The sequence below is a fragment of the Helianthus annuus genome, chromosome 17 (genome assembly GCF_002127325.2).
Source record: "Helianthus annuus cultivar XRQ/B chromosome 17, HanXRQr2.0-SUNRISE, whole genome shotgun sequence".
NCBI lineage: Eukaryota > Viridiplantae > Streptophyta > Magnoliopsida > Asterales > Asteraceae > Helianthus > Helianthus annuus.
In genome coordinates, this window is record NC_035449.2 from 155,885,819 (window position 1) to 155,903,061 (window position 17,243).

Below are 17,243 nucleotides of genomic sequence, written 5' to 3' on the forward strand. Positions count from 1 at the left end.
GGAGAATCTGATTAAAGAAGCAATTAGGGAAGAATGAATTCAAAAAAGGAGACATATCAATTTTCTATCTTTAAATATTAGACGATTAGGAGAGGGCGGAAAAAACAAAGCGAGGTGGATAAGAAATTTGAAACGTGAGAATGTTATTGATTTACTTACCTTACAGGAAATTCAGTTTTGTGACGTTTTAGGGATCGAATTCGAGAAATTTTTAGGAGCAGGCAATTTCGAGATGGATCACGTGCCAATGGCTGGCAGATCTGGAGGTGTTGTTAGCATGTGGGACCCTAGCATTTTCAAGGTACACGATTCTATCAAGCATCCTAATTTCTTACTTACTTTGGGGACTCTAAAGGGGAGCAATAAAGCGATTAATATCATTAACGTCTACGCTCCTCAAAAAGTCCCGAAAAGGGCTCTTTGGGAGGACATTGGGGGGGGGTTGATGGGAAGTTTTCCGGGGTGGTGGGTGATTTTGGGGGATTTCAATGCGGTGCGTAGTAGGGAAGAAAGGAAAATTTCTAATTTCAATAAAAAATGTGCTTCGCTGTTTAATAATTTTATTTTTGACAATCGGTTAAGAGAATATGAGATGAAAGGTAAAAAATTCACCTATCACAAGGATAATGATAACAAACATAGCAAGATTGATAGAGTCCTAGTCTGTAATGATTTCTTTTCAGAGTGGCTGGTGGCTTGTCTCAGGGCGATTCCAAAATTGCTTTCGGACCATTGCCCTCTTGTTTTGACTTGTGCGGATAAAAACTTTGGTCCAAAGCCGTTTAGATTTTTCAACTCTTGGTTGGAGAGAAAGGACTTTGATGAGATGGTCAACAAGGCTGCCGTGAGGTTTTATGGGGGTGGGGAGCCCGATGTGGTGTTAATGCATAAATTAAAGGGGACCAGGGAGGCTATAAAAACATAGAAAAATAGGTTCTTACAAAGGAAGGGGTAATGGAGATGTCTCTTAAGGAAGATTTAGAAACCCTTGAAGGGATATCGGAAGGTAGAAAGCTTTCAGAAGAGGAAGAGTGGGCCAAAATGGAATGCTTGAAAGACCTAAATGAGCTCGAAGGTTACAAAATTAAAGATCTTAAACAAAGAGCTAGAGCTATATGGGATTTGGAAGAAGGTGATGAAAACTCAGCTTTCTTTCATGGGTACATCAAGAGCAGGCGGGCCTTCAACAATATTCTGGGGCTTATGATTGACGATCTTTGGACCACAAAACCTTCTTTGGTTAAAAAAGAGATTATGGGTTTTTTCAAAAGGGATTTTGAGGAAAAAATTAAAGATAGACCTAAAATTAAATGCCATAACGTGAAGCGTCTGTCGGAGGTCGATGCGGCGTCGGTGACGGTCCCTTTTAGCAAAGAAGAAATCAAAAGTGTGGTATTCGAGTGCGGTTCGGACAAAGCCCCTGGGCCGGATGGCTTTAACTTCAAATTCATCAAAAGGTATTTGAATATATTCGAAAGTGATTTCTATAACTTGTTGGTCTCTTTTTACAGCAAAGGTTCTATCGCGGTGGGGTGTAGTTCATCATACATTACTCTTATTCCGAAGAACAAAGATCCGGTGGGGCTGAGAGAGTACAAACCAATTAATCTAATTGGGATAATTAGCAAAACCATTTCAAAGATTCTTGCTCATCGTCTAAAAAAGGTTATAAGGTCCATCATTTCGGAGAATCAAACAACGTTTATTAAAGGGAGGTACATTTTAGATAGTCCCTTAATGCTAAATGAGTTATTGGCTTGGATTAAAAAATATAATAAAAAGGCTTTTATTTTAAAAATCGATTTTGAAAAGGCTTACGATAAAGTTTGCTGGAGTTTTCATTTGGATATCATGGGGCAAATGGGTTTTCCCAATTTATGGTGCAAATGGATTGAAGGGATCCTTGTTTTGGCTAGGTCCTCGATTCTTGTAAACGGGTCACCTACCTTTGAATTTAAATGTACCAAAGGGGTCAGACAGGGAGATCCTTTATCTCTGGTTTTGTTTCTTCTAGTCATGGAAGCTCTGTCTATCCTCCTAGGCAAAGCTAGGAATGAAGAGCTTTTCAAAGGTATCCAAACTCCAAATAACGGTCCTCTTATATCCCATCTTTTTTATGCAGATGATGCTCTCTTGTTGGGGGAATGGGACATGGATAATTTGAAAAACGTGGCGAGATGCGTGAGATTATTTTACCTTTGTTCGGGCTTAAAAATAAATATGAAAAAATCTAATATATACGGGTTAGGGGTCGATAGTGGGGAAGTGGCCGATATGCTAAAGTGGTTGGGTGTAATTCGGATTCTATCCCGCTTACTTACTTGGGGATTTCGGTTGGGAATAATATGAACATAATTAACAGCTGGTCTCCTATTATTGAGGTTTTTGATAAAAGGTTGTCGGCTTGGAAAGCTAAAACCCTGTCGATAGGGGGAGGCTAACTTTGATCAATTCGGTTTTGGAAAGTTTGCCTATTTATTATCTCTCTTTATATAAGGCCCCGGCTAGGGTTATCAAGAATCTCAAAGCCAAAATGAGAAAGTTCCTATGGGCGGGTTCTAGTAGCAATTCTAAAATGAACTGGGTGGCTTGGGAGGGGGTCACTTGGCCTAAGACAAAAGGTGGGTTGGGTACTAACAGGTTTAAAGAGGTTAACAAGGCGCTTCTTGTAAAATGGGGTTGGAGATATAAGGTCGAAAAACATAATCTTTGGTGTAAAGTGGTGGATGCGTGTTACGGTAAAAACAATTAAAGGAGCTTCCTTCCGCTTAACGGTAACATAACGGGATGTTGGAAAAATATGGTCAAATTAATTTCCAAAATTAAACTAAACAGGAGAGTGATGAATCGGCTTATCATGGGTAAGGTTGGGAATGGGAATGATATTCGTTTTTTGATTGACAATTGGGTGGGCGATCTTCACTTCTCGGAAAGATGGCCTCGTTTATTTGGCTTGGAGTTGTTTAAAATGTGCAAGGTCGCAGAGAGAATAGTTACAGGTCAAAGAATAGTACATTAACTTGGCAGCGGTCTAGAAAGCCGGTGTCAAAGGAGGAGATTAAGGAATAGAAGGAATCTAACGAGACTCTCAGCTCTGTGAAACTCTCCAACGATAAGGATACTTGGATTTGGATAATTGATAGTCAGAAAGGTTTTTCAGTGAAGTCGGTCAAAAAAGCTTTGATTATAGATAGAGGTGCGAGTCACCTCCCAAATTTTGCGTGGTGTAAATGGGTGCCCATCAAGTGCAATATCATGGCTTGGAAAGGCAATATCGATAGGCTCCCTATGAGAATCAATTTAAGAAGAAGGAATGTGGAAATTACCTCAGTCATGTGTCCGTTATGCGACGATTCCGAGGAAACGGTGGAGCATTTGTTCACTGCTTGCCTGGTGGCTTTCCGAGTGTGGTCGGTGTTCAGCGTATGGTGCAACGTCCCGCCTCTATTCTTTTTTGAGTTCAAAGACATTCTTGACATCAACAAGTATATCAAGATCGGTAAGAAGGCAGATATGGTGACTTATGGTTTGTTTATTATCGATTGCTGGTGCATATGAAAAGAACGGAACAAGGTGGTTTTTAATAAGAAAGTTGGTAGTGCGCTTGATATCATCGGGGGGGGGGGGGATAAAATTGAGAGGTTATGCTTGGTTTAAAAGTAGATTTTCGTGTAATTATATCATTTGGACGGAGTGATGTAAATAGCTATTGTATATGTTGTAATTTTATTTTGCCCTTTGCCCGTTTGGGTCGGGGTTGTCGTTGTTTGTTTGGCCTTTTGGCCATTTGGGTCGGAGGCGGTTTAATGAAGGTTTATTTAAAAAAAGGGTTAAAATTGTATTAAAAGTTGTATGTTTTGTTTTAACGGTAATGCTATCTCACCATCTCATTAAACAACATAATAAATAATATTGGTGCAGAAAAGGACGCTAGTAATAGAAATATTATTTAAAATTTATCTCTTTTTCTTAGTTAAATGCCATTTTGTAACAAGCAATTTTGTTAGTTTAGTCTAAATGTTTCATTTTTTATTTGTGGGTTCAAAAAGGTTTCACCGTTGCCATTTTAGTCCACTGGGTCTACTTCGTCCATTTTTTCTATTAATGAGAAGGGCAATTCGGTCATTTTATTCATCCATTTTTTCTGTTAACGAGAAGGGCAATTCGGTCGGTCATTTTATATAAAATGACCAAATTGCCCTTCTCGTTAACAGAAAAAATGGATGAAGTTAACCCAGTGAACTAAAATGACAACGGTGAAACTTTTTTGAACCCACAGATAAAAAAATAAAACATTAGAATAAATTGACTGTAACACCCTAGTTGCTATTTAACGGTTTTACATGTAAATACCAACAATTAGATGTGTAGTTAAGACTACACATAGTATAAAAATATGGATTTATTAAAACTTTTAATAATCATAAGTTATTCGACATAACTTAATCAGATTCGTCGTTTAAAATTTATGACGAGGCAATGTGCGGAAGCATGTATCTTTATTGTGTTCGGTTCTTCGTTGAGCTTGATCGTCTTCCGGCATCCAAAAGTACCTACATTTCATAAACATGAAATGCTTTAGTCATACGAGGTTTAAAACGTGTCGAAACGAATCCGGGAAGCTAAACTAATTAAAATATATTTTATTACAGGGTCCACCGTAAATTACGGTGGGTACCGTAACTTACGGTAGCCCCTGAAAGTTAAATCTTCCACCGTAACTCAGTAGGCAACCACCGTAACTATTTCAGCCCCACCGTAACTTACGGTGGGCACCGTAAGTTACGGTGGTCCCTGTATCAGCCTTTTCCATTTTTGCCATTTTTGACATGAAAACTTTCGTATCTTTCGATCTGCTTGTCCGTTTGGCCTACTGTTTCTTCCTACGTGATTGTAATTTGATTCTCCACCACATGGAGTTAAAATCCAACATTCGGTTTAACAAAATTTCAGACTTTCAAGTCTTCGGCTTATTATCCTTTTTACCAAATTTTGACCCGTTCGATTTTTATCAAACAAGCAAGTTTGTTTGACCCTTAATTCTCATAAACCTATTAAATTCAATGATGGTTAACATATTAGGTTCCATTTACAGGTTCATATACATTCTTAAACCCATTTTCACTCATATGCTTATTTTGACCCGTTAAGGGTATTTAAGCATATTTCAAGCACAAGTCCCTTTCATTAGTTTCTAAATACATATGTCCACATTTCTTATCAAGTGATCTCCCACCACAACTATATTTGTGATGGGTTTAATGTGGCGATCTATATAATCCGAGTTTTACCCCCCATCGGATTATCATTTTACGGCAAAGACTCATATAAAGTCTTTTGACCAAGGACTTACATTTTTCGCTTTTATACTTATTCTAAGTATTGACTTGATTATAAAAACTCGTTTTCAAGTGACTTCTAAGGGTAGTTTGCTTAATTTCGCTTGCAAGGGCATTTTGGTCATATTTTAACCCTTCTTTTGCGACGAAGGGCTTGCTTAAGCCATACACGCCCAAAATCTCATTTTTAACCAAATCTTGTTTTCAAAACACTATGTCTATAATTTAAATCCTTCGGTTTACCTTTTAAGGTAATCGAATGTCCTTTTTACTTTGCCTAACTCTCATAGAACTTCTAGTTCTAAATGATGAGTTGGTCTATAATACATACCTGGCTCGGATCAACTTATTACCCGGTTTTAATACCTTGCTTTATAATTGCTAATTAAGAACGATGCGAGTATCCATTGGATATCTATTCCTGTAAGCATATAACTCGACAAAAGAATCATTAGTAGATATTGTCAAAAGGTGATGTCTACACCTTTTGACCCGTTTGGTCGAATTGACCATTTATCTATGCGAGATGATATTCATTATCATCTCATCTACATGACTCGTTCCGTTTAACACCGTACGGTCATTTTACTTATAAACCGTTTATTACCACTTTTGACTCTTTATGTCTTACGCGGAGAAGCGTCTTTTTGAAACTAACGGTTATTGTCAATGCGTGACTAAATTACTGTTTTGCCCTTATTATTTGTTTTGGCTTACCATAAAAGGTAACCATTAAGGGTTCATTTTTCCTTTCGTCATAATATGACCGAATTATCGATTTACTTCTTTTTAAGCATTATTATGGTTTCTTTCATCTTTGATTATCTTGTTCCGTACGACTACACGACGGAACATCATATTTCAATTTTTTAGTTATCTCATTCGCAATTTATATGATAAGAGAATATTCCCCAATTTAAGACTAGTGTAAGCTATACTTACCTTGCATCCGAATACACTTTTCTTCTCGTGCTTGATTCGTTTGACCGCTTCTTTCCCAAGCCTCCACCTAGCTCGTTAGGCGACAAACTATCATCATTCACAAGGTGGTTAGGTTAGTCATTTCAATTCACGACTATTCCACCTTACATATTTTCTATGTTGAAACTACTATTCGACTTTATCATTGGTTAGTTTGACCTTTAAAAGTCAGCTACCTTTAATCATACAGTAGGCACAATTAAGTTAAATCAACATTATGATTAGGACCCGTTTTAACCCATACTTCACGTAATTAGTCAAATAAGGCAATTACGCGTTTCATTCGTAATTTCAACATATAAACATTCACTTAGGCATTTTAACAAACACCTTGTGGGCATATTCTATAAAATCAACAATCTATTTTCATAACTAGTTATTTACCCAAGTTTTAGCATCATTCACAAGTTCTTATGTCTAGCATGCATAACAACACCTAGACTTACTTCATGGAAATCGAATAACACCAAATTGATGATCATAAATCTAGTGTTCATCATCTTCCTACAAAACCCACTTAACACCTAAATGGGGGATTCTCAATTTCACATGCATGAACATCAATACATCAAATTATTGATTAGGGTTCATTCCTAACCCTGAATTTATCATAATTTCATTCAAACATCAATCAATCAAGTTCAGATTTCGATTTCACAAGTTTATCAAGAATTTGAGATGAAACCAAATTGTGAATTTTGACATACCTTGTGATCCCTTCACTTAGGTGATCACTAATTTGTGCTTGAACTTCGATTTGGGTTTGATTTGCCCTTCCAATTTCTTGATTTTGTGCTTGTTAGGGTTTTTGAGCTCAAGAGTTCTTGGCTCCTGTGGATATCTCGACCAGAACACACACTTAAAGTGTGTGTTTTGGTGTTTAACTTTTGTTTTAATAAAACAAGTTTCTCACTTGGCAATATTAGTCCCTCATGTTCTATTTTGATCAAATGAAGCTATAACTCACCATTAGTCACTTAATCACATGCTACTAACTAGGTTAATTATTCCTAGTTACTTTAATGGGTTCGGGAAGTTATAACCCGTTATGTTTTATGTCCCGTTAATCTAGGCTTTTTATATACTTTGTTTTCTCAAAGTATTTATTTTCCTTTTTAATTAATGTTAGGTTTATTTATTTAAGTCCTAATATTTACCGAGTTAAATTTTACCATTAACAGTATTTTACTCGTTCATCACTATTAACGAGGTTTGATTACTAAACCCGTTTTCAGAGTGTTACATTGACAAAATGAACTAAATCACAAGAATTAAGATGAAATTTAACTCTTTTTCTTATTATATTTTGTGATCAAGAGGTTGTATTGAAAATGGCATTTAACTCTTTTTCTTATTATATTTTGTGATCAATAGGTTTCAATGTATTGACGTACGTGTCACCCTGAAAAACACTTGCATTATTTGTTGAGTAGAATAAACATAGGCAAGTGTGGATGTGAATATTCATATTTTCCATCATCGGAGCACACACCATCATCGGAAAGCTTTTCACCGGTGCAGCCACCAACACAACAAGTGATTACAATGGCAGCGGCGGCTACCTCAATCATGTTACCTCAATTTCCCACCACTAGTGTCACCGTCCGTTCTACCGCCTTACCTAACCTTCCAATTCGGCCGTTTCGAACCTCCTTCAACCGGGTTTCAGGTATTCCTTTTTGTTTTTGTTTTTCTCTCAGGCATTTCGTCGAACACTTGCTGGATAATGTATAGTTTGATGATGTTTATAAGTGTTTAGAAAGATTTTGGAATTTTGGGTATTATAGATTTAAGTATGGGTTCATGTTGTGTGCTAGACATTTATTGTTAAGTGTGATTAAAGTATTAGATTTTGTTAGAAAGCATAATCTATTGAGTGGAAGTTTGGTCTTTCTAAAGAACAAATTTCAGACAAGAAAATATCTTTTAGGCAATTAGAAAGCGAGGAAACCTTAATCCTGCAGGGATCTTCAACTCTTGAATTATCAAACAGACTCCAATCAAGTTCTATGTTTCTTTAGATTTCATTGCATTGTCTTAAGGATCATGAGATTTCTGTGCTTTGGGTTCATGTAAAAATATTGCACAACTATCTTATTGTGGTTTGATTTCATGATGATGTGGCAGGGTCAAGGAGGTCAGCTCTGTTCCGTGTCAAAGCATCAGAAGATGCATCATCCTCCATCGATACAGATGAGTTGTTCAACGATCTAAAAGAAAAGGTAAATTGACACAACAACAGTCACAATCTACGTGTTGCAGAATCTAGTTTTCCTTTAAAATCTTGTTGTATGTAGTGGGATGCAGTTGAAAACAAGCCAACGGTTATAATCTATGGAGCAGGAGCAGCTGTTGCAATCTGGCTATCTTCGGTTGTTATTGGTGCCATTAACAAAGTTCCATTGGTAACTTTTCTACTTTCTTGTACCATTTGATGACCATTTTAAAATTGGCGATGCTTCAAATTTTCTCAGTTTATATTATAGACGAGTTTACATCGAGATAGTTGGTAAACGGGCAACAAGCTGCGCCGCTACCCCTTTTTGAATATCAAAACTAAGTCTTTTAAAAACTACGTCCATAGATCTCGGGGTCATAACATTACTATGCATGACCCTTTGAACTCGACTAAGTAGGTCCACAGCCTCTGGCGCTAGAAAACCAAAAGTATCAAAAGCAAATGGGATAAACACGTGCTGGTTGTCAAGGCACGCTTTCTCGTGTTTGGTCACTTTACCCGAAGCAGCCCTTAAAGCAATAGGCATGCCCTTTAGCTTGAAAGCATGTTGGAACACAATTGTTGCGTTTAAAGTGTCATATAATTATTTATTTATTACGTGAGATTTAATGATTTATAAATTTTTGTGACTTTGTTTAACTTGATATTTTCTTGATGATACATTAGCTTCCCAATTTAATGGAGTTGGTAGGAGTTGGATATTCTGGATGGTTTGTCTACAGATATCTTCTCTTTGAGGTAAGATTATGCTGACTAATGGATGAACTAGTTTTTAATTGTCAAATGGAGCTTTTTCATGGATGTATTGTCAAGTGAATTTTAAAAAAATTAGTGTATCATGTTAAGCAAAAACTTCGTAATGCTAAAATTCATCATCGTCATCATCATACTCAGTAAATCCCACCAATAGCAAAGCTAAGGTAGGGTCTGAGGAGAGTAAGATGTAGACAACCTTACCTCTACCCCGTAGGAATAGAGAGGCTGCTTCCAGTGAGACCCCCGGCTCAGATAGTAGTTTTGCATCAAACCCTAGACATAAGGCACATAACACTCAGCAATTGAGATAAAGGCCGATTAGTGCATGTACCCCCTTGTCTTTCGGCTGTCAACGCCACCACATGATGCATGATTAACCATCCCCCTCTTTTAACGTTATTTTCACGAAATTAGTAAACTAACGTTAGAATTAGTGCACTTTCACTTTTGCCCTTGAGCGCCCACACATATATACATTATATGCGCATACCGCAAGCGGAGCTAAATGAGTTTGTTATTTTCACGAAATTAGTAAAATAAAGTTCACAAAGCTAGAATTAGTGGTGCTAAATGCTAAAAATGACTGAATTGCCCTTCTAGTTAACAGAAAAAATATATGAAGTTAACCCAGTGGACTAAAATGGCAATGTTTGAAACTATTTGGATTAAAATGGCAATGTTTCAAACCTTTGAATCAAACTGACAAAATAGCCCAAACCACAGGGATTAAAATGGCATTTAACTCCATACTTTAATTAACCACATCCTTTTATCATTTTGGTAAATTCAGAGTCAAATTATTTCCTTTAAAGTAACTAATTTGATACTTGTGGGAATTTCAGTCAAGCAGGAAGGAGTTGACCACAAACATAGAGTCAATCAAGAAGAAGATCACAGAGGCGTAAACAAACAGACAAATTGTTCAAAATGGAATTTTTCTTTTGGTTTTTTTAGTTGTGTAATTATTCTATATATAGAATTTGCGTCGATCTTAAGAACAGTTCCGGTTTCCCGGTTTAAGTAACCTACATCTGCCAGTCACTCTCTTTTATAGACAAGTGAGAGGCTAGAGAGAGATAGAGAGAGCAAATGAAAGTCGCCGTCGCCAGCGATTTGCTGGTGCCATCGTCATCACCGGAACTATTCGTCGATCCAAGGGTGCCTTTGGCATTCATCGGAATCCCGGTTGTGGCATAGCATATGACAGTGCACGCTAGATTCACAGGTAGGTTAGTGACAGCCCAACCGCAGCCCATGGCTATAAAATTACAGAACTTACTATAGAATGTTTTCCCTTAAGTGGAGCGCACATCTTTAGATTTTAACCCTAAAATAAGAAAAAAGTCTCCACTGAAGAACCACCACTTACATCATTGTACAGCCCAATGTTTGCCACAGTTTGAAAGCCGGCGAAAATCACCACTGAAATTGCGGTCCATAAGAGACACCAAAGATAAGGGCAGAAGGTGGAAGAAGCTTGATGTGGCAGTGTGTCGGCGGCGTCGCCGCGGGATACCGCCGAAAATGACGCCACTCTCTTCCGGCTTCCTCTTTCTCTCTCTATGTTTCTCTCATTAAAACTTAACATGCCTGACATCTTCTATGAAGAATTTGGAACAAGGGGTTTTTCAAGTAGCATGACTGGAATTATTTTGGGACGGGGACAAACCCTTGCCTAGCAACGAAGAGAAGAGAACGAATACTTTGAGCATAAAAAGGCTGAATAAAAGAACTAAGGGCATGTTTGGGTAAGCTTATTGAAACAACTTATTGACTTATTGGCTTCTTGAAAAAGTCAGGATTTTGTGACTTATTGACTTATTGGCTTTTCCTCCTCACATACACCGTCTTTGCCAAACATCATTTTAAAGCTTATGACTTTTCAAAAAGCCAATAAGTCAATAAGTTGTTTCAAAAAACTTACCCAAACGATGCCCTAAAAAGCTGAAACAATTAAAACATTGAGATACGAGCTACACTCCCACTTCATCCATTCAACTTTTTAGTCCTTGACCTTTTATTGTTTGTTATTCATATAACTTTTTCATATTCTTCTAATATATTAATTGAAATATACTCTCATCATATATAGATGTATTTGAAAAAAAAAAAAAAAACATCGCAAAAGAGATATTAAAAAAAATTCTTGAAACTGGAAATTTTAAAAAAGGCTTAGCATATGCAATTGAAACTTATTCGATCTACTAAAAATTATCTATTGCAAAATAAGTAACAGACGTACATAAGCTGATATCAAAAGAACTAATTATCATTCCCAAAATTAGTTTTTGTTTTTTTATTATCTAACTACACCCCAACAAAATGGTTAACAAAACATATATAGGACATGAAGGCATGAATAAAGATTCAGATGAGAATGCTCTAACGATTATATTTTTTCTTTGTTATAACGGATTTATCGAAACCATCCAAGTTTTTGACCGCGCAACGCGCGGGTTAATAGCTAGTATATATACAAATGATGAAGGTCTTAACTACAGTTCCGGTTTTCCAGTTTTCCTGACCTACATCTGCCTGTCACCAAGAAGCAGCTCTGCTCACCATATGGAGTCATCTTCATTGCCGCCGATGGGAACCACAGCCTCTATCATCACAGCCGCCGATTAACGGCGACGTCACTTCCAATGTGTCCCAAAACTCAGATTCTAAAGACGCTGGTCGCCGACATGCTTTTTTAAGTTCAGATCTCGGGTTCGAAGGTGGGGCTTGGCGTTTTTTACATGCCGGAACCCTATGTCTGTCACTGCATGTGACCGGAATCGTCCTTATCGCCGGTGACTGGAATGCATCCAGATCTGATGATTACTTGGCAGACTGATTTTCAATCTCCGCCACCGCGGCGGTTCCGACGAAAACGAAAGGAGGCTATTAGGAGTCGACGGTTGTTTCAAAGAGAAAGAGTGGTCGGAAGAGAGAGAGAGAGGGGGGGGGGACGATCGGACGAGAGAGCGAGTATGTGACGGTGACGTGGTAGGTCTGTGGCTGTTGCGGTTAGAGGCGGTGGTGGTTGCAGTTGCCGTTGGAGACGGTGGAGGTTGCAGTTGCCGTTGTCGTTGGAGATGGTGGAGGTTTTGTGGAGACGGTGGAGGTTTTGTGGTGGTGGTACTGGTAGGGTTGGGGTAGAGAGGAGAAAGAGGGTACAGTGGGATTTGATGTGGCTTTAGTAAAAACTAAAAAGTGGATGCAATTTTTTATCAGAAAATTTTGTGACAGAGATAATTGATGTTTTTTGTATTTACTTGCCAGCTAAAAATATTTTACTTTTCACATAATAATTACATAAAAATTATAGGGTTAACTTTACAGAGTTATATTTCATTTATTATAAGGGCTAGAATTCTACGGTTAAATTTGTATTATAGTGGCTAAAATTCTATGGTTAAATTTGTAAAGAGGTATATTTCATTTATTATAAAAGCTTATTACATTAATATTTGATTTATTGGACACCGAATAATTTACTTAATTAAGGAAAAGATAAAGAAAATGTAATAATTAGACAAAACACGGAGATGATAATAATAGTTAACTCATATTTTTTTGGATAGAAGTGACATGTTTCAAAAATGTTACAGACTGAATTGATACAGATTTAAAATTAGGCCTGAATTGGCATAATTGTACAAACCACATATACGAAAAATGGCAACCAACTCATGATTCTAACATAATTTTTTTTTTCTAATAAGCTAATACCTTGAAAGAGTATGGAAAAGTTTCAACTTGGTCCTTAACTAACACATTGAAATACCTTTTAATTTGTTTTTTTATACAAAATATTATAACGTTAACGATATTTGTTTATATAGTTTTCGATTGATATAAAATAACAAATAGTATTTTTGTTGTAATATATCTATAACGTTACCTATATCCGTTTTATCGTTTTCGATCCATGACGTGTAAAACATATGTAGACATCCTTTTAGGTTTATCACAACCTTTTCTTTTTAGATTTTCTCATTTGGTTGATATACCTAGTATCGGTACCATGACAATACCGTTACAGAACAGACCAATACCAACAGAATCCCCGCGCAAAGCGCGGGGGAATTTTACTAGTTTGATATAAAAAGCATGTATAGAGAAGCCTTGTATGTAATATGTGTATGTATCCCAACACAAAATTTGTGTTTATTTTGTAAGATTAAATATATTATGTATTAATATTTAATCTATAGCCATTATAATCATTTACATTATATAGATCAAAATATATAACAACCTATTAAATAATTAGTTGGTAATTGTTGATGGACCATATTACCCTTATTAACTAATTAGGTTTCCTCCTGGGTGCTTATAAAAAGAGAATTATGTGGAGGTTAAGGGGTTACTCAGTTACACAATTACACACACCCATTAGCCATAACATCATAATTTTGACCTCCTCTCCTAACCGATACCCTTTTCGGTTTTCTAAGTCCCCATCATCATTTAGCACCCTAAGGAGGAACCAGATCAACTTGACAAAGATGTCGAACTCCACGTCGTCTTCTCTCACTGGATTCTCCACTGCACTGTATGCGGTAACAGGTATGTTTTCATGTTTTCCTTCATGTACAAACAGAACTGATCCAACATGTGGTATCAGAGCATATGTTGATTAGTTAGTTCTGTTTTCGTATCCATAATTCTGGGATTGAAACTTGGAAAACGAATTTTTTTTGTAACATTAAAACGGTGACAGCCGGTTTCGAGTCATGAAGATCAACTCGAGATCTCTGTTTTCGGGAAAAAGGTTAATTATATGTTCACTCAAATTCAACTGGGTTATGTTTTAGCCGAAATCTGTTTAGAAAAAACTATTAATATTCAGGTTTCGGGTTCCAGAATTTATGTTTTATATTTTTAGGGTTCATCATGTTCTTGGGAAAATTCGAAAAATTCTGTTATGTTTTGGAATGTTTTAGGATTAATGAGTGTTTTTTTTCCATGTTTGATCCAATTTTATCTTTTAAGTTTATTCAAAAACTGTTATTAGATAACAGTTATAATTTTTTGAAATATGTTGATAAAATTAGATCATCTTAAAACAGGAAATAATATCTCATAATCCCTTAGATTTCGAATTTTCAGTTATGTTATTACAATAAACAGCTGTTAACAGGAAGCTTCGAGATCATCAGATTACGACTCGAGACCATTAGTCTCGACTCGAGACCATAAGGTCTCGACTCGAAATCATAAGGACTCAAAGTTCTACGACTCGAGACATAAGGTCTCGACTCGAGACCATAACGTCATAACTCGAGACCGTAACGTCATAACTCGAGACCGTAACGTCATAACTCGAGACCGTGGTTGCGACTCGAGACATAAGATCTCGACTCGAAACCATACCGTCATAACTCGAGACCATAAAGGTTGCGACTCGAGACCGTGGTTGCGACTCGAGACCTCATCATGACTCGAGATCTCATAAGATATAGTAGTCGAGACCATGGTTCCGACTCGTGACAACAAGGTTGCGACTCGAGACCTCATAACTGACTCGAGATCTCATAACTCAGTCGAGACCTGACTCGAAACCTCATTATTTTAGGCTGTTTAAATGTGAACTAAAAAATTTTTTTTTCGGGGCTCCGCCCCCAACCCCGGGTAGTTTGCTATTAAATAATTGGTTTTGTAATTACTTAGTTAAATAATCAGAATCAGATAATGTTTTACAAAACCGAAATAGCTTAACTTGAATGAGTTTTGATATATCATTTCTGCCCAAAGCTGACTTGATACATCTACTTATCGTTCAAGTATTACGAAAGCTATGTTAAGTATGCTTCATAAACATGAATGTCTTAATTTCTGGCCAAAGCTGATTTAATTCTTTCATAGATGGCATACTTAACAAGTGCATAACTAAAGTGATTGTCTCAATTTCTGGCCAAAGCTGATTTGTTACAACCACTTTGCACATATGCTTAAATGATTACACTTCTGGCCAAAGCTGTTTTGTCTTCGTTTAAGTAGAATTTTTAACTAAGTCTATTATTTTGATGTTAGTAATAGACAATATCACAGCTTCATAATGAAAAATGGTCATTATTTATGCCTGCCTTAGTTTAACGTGCCCTTAGATCACATTAGGACTTCTTCCTTAGTATCATAACTTGCTCATCTTATTTCCACTATCAGCACCAAATCAGGGGATTCCATCTTTGACTAGTGATAACTTTGCTGCATGGAAGGATGCTCTCATGCTTACGCTTGGGCTGCTGGATTTTGATTATGCTCTAAGGGAGAATAAGCCAGCGGACCTTACCACTCAGAGTACTGCTGCTGAGCAGATACTTCATGAAAAGTGGACTAGGTGTAACCGGATGTGTCTCATGTTTATGAAGCAGTCCATAAGCAATGCTATCAGGGGAGCTATTCCTGATTCTGAAGATGCTAAAATCTACTTGCTTCTGTGGAGGCGCAGTTCAAGGGGACGTCTAAAGCACACGCTAGTACCCTTATTCTCAAGCTGGTGACAACTAAGTATGATGGGAAGAGCGACATTCGCGAGCACATCATGATGATGAATGACATGGCCAATAAGCTGAAGGGGCTGGAAATGGAAATCAGTGATGGTTTCCTTGTTCATTTCATCATTACTTCGCTTCCTTCGTCCTTTGAAGCATTCAAGATCAACTACAACACTCAGAAGGAAAAATGGACGATGAGTGAGCTGGTCGCCATGTGCGTACAGGAGGAAGAGCGTATGAGGATGGATCGCCATACTGATGTTGCAAACTTCACTACCTCCAATCCTAAGAAAAGGAAGAACAATTATCAGAGGAAGGATGCTTCAAAAGTCCAAAGGCCTAATCCTAATCCTAATACAAGTGCACCTTCCAGCTCTAAGAACTCCTTAGGCAGTATCCGCTGCAAGTTCTGTAAAAAGACAGGACACATGCAGAAGGAATGCCCTGACTTTAAGGAGTGGCTGGCTAAGAAAGGTAACGATTATTTTATGATACTTGAGTCCTATAATTTAAGTGTTCCTGCTAATTCTTGGTGGTTTGATTCTGGTTCTATGGTTCATGTTACCAATTCTACTCAGGGATTCCTTACAATCCGGAAGCTGGAAAGAAACCAAAGAACGCTTAAGGTTGGGGATGATCGAGAATTAGAAGTAAAGGCCATTGGAACATTACAATTAGTTATGAAAACTGGTTTATGTATTAAACTTTATGATACCTTATATGTTCCTGAGGTAACTCGGAACCTTGTATCAGGACCAAAGTTAGACATGGACGGTTTTATTGTTTCCCATGGTCATCGCAAACTCTCTATCCTCTATGATTCTGTTCTTTATGGTACTGGTATTCTGGATGGTGGTCTCTATAGATTAGAACTAGAAGATAACTTTTCCAAATCTTTTTTGTCATATAACATTAATGAATCACTCACAAAGATGGAAGAGAAACGAGACTTAGAGACTTCATCCATGTTGTGGCATCAGCGTTTAGGCCACATTTCAAAAGAACGATTAAATCGTCTCATAAAGGATGAAGTCTTACCTCCTCTCGATTTCTCTGATTTTGGAACATGTGTCAAATGTCTTAAAGGTAAAATGACATTAGCGAATAAGAAAGGTGCCACTAGGAGTTCTAATTTATTAGAACTCATTCACACTGACATTAGTGGTCCCTACCAAATCGCTGGCATAACAGGACATACTTCATTTATCACTTTTATTGATGATTATTCTCGTTACATGTACTTGTATCTTATTAAGGAAAAATCTGAATCTCTTACAACTTTTAAAGATTATAAGGCTGAAGTTGAAAAGCAATTAGATCGTCAGAATAAAGTTGTGAGATCAGATAGAGGCGGTGAGTATTATGGAAGACATACTGATGTGGGTCAAGCTCCTGGTCCATTTTATGAGTTTTGTAAGGGCCAGGGGATTGTGAACCAAT

General features: G+C 37.1%; 2 protein-coding genes across 3 annotated transcripts; both read left to right on the forward strand.

The window, feature by feature from the left end:
* The first annotated feature begins 247 nt into the window (after positions 1-247).
* LOC110924949 lies at positions 248-925 on the forward strand. The gene has a single exon (XM_022168922.1). The coding sequence runs from the start codon at positions 248-250 to the stop codon at positions 923-925; it is 678 nt and encodes a 225-aa protein (XP_022024614.1).
* Positions 926-7,709: 6,784 nt separating this feature from the next.
* LOC110921019 (protein CURVATURE THYLAKOID 1A, chloroplastic) lies at positions 7,710-13,475 on the forward strand. 2 transcript variants are annotated; one of them, XR_002582099.2, is made up of 6 exons: positions 7,710-7,989; positions 8,448-8,542; positions 8,618-8,725; positions 9,226-9,297; positions 10,158-10,277; positions 13,399-13,475. XR_002582099.2 is itself a non-coding variant. In XM_022165280.2 (5 exons), the coding sequence occupies exons 1-5, from the start codon at positions 7,866-7,868 to the stop codon at positions 10,218-10,220; spliced, it is 462 nt and encodes a 153-aa protein (XP_022020972.1). In that variant the 5' UTR covers positions 7,710-7,865; the 3' UTR covers positions 10,221-10,352. The 2 variants fall into 2 exon arrangements, 1 of the variants encoding a protein (XP_022020972.1); XM_022165280.2 differs by lacking the exon at positions 13,399-13,475 and having other exon boundaries at positions 10,158-10,352.
* Positions 13,476-17,243: the final 3,768 nt, after the last annotated feature.

What these genes read in the sequence shown, in the direction of transcription:
- LOC110924949 (XM_022168922.1), top strand. Translation starts at nt 248, where the DNA reads ATGGCTGGCAGATCTGGAGGTGTTGTTAGCATGTGGGACCCTAGCATT.
- LOC110921019 (XM_022165280.2), top strand. Translation starts at nt 7,866, where the DNA reads ATGGCAGCGGCGGCTACCTCAATCATGTTACCTCAATTTCCCACCACT. An exon ending in TCAACGATCTAAAAGAAAAG is followed by an intron (nt 8,543 to 8,617) that starts GTAAATTGACAC and finishes TGTTGTATGTAG; the next exon opens with TGGGATGCAGTTGAAAACAA. An exon ending in ACAGATATCTTCTCTTTGAG is followed by an intron (nt 9,298 to 10,157) that starts GTAAGATTATGC and finishes TGGGAATTTCAG; the next exon opens with TCAAGCAGGAAGGAGTTGAC.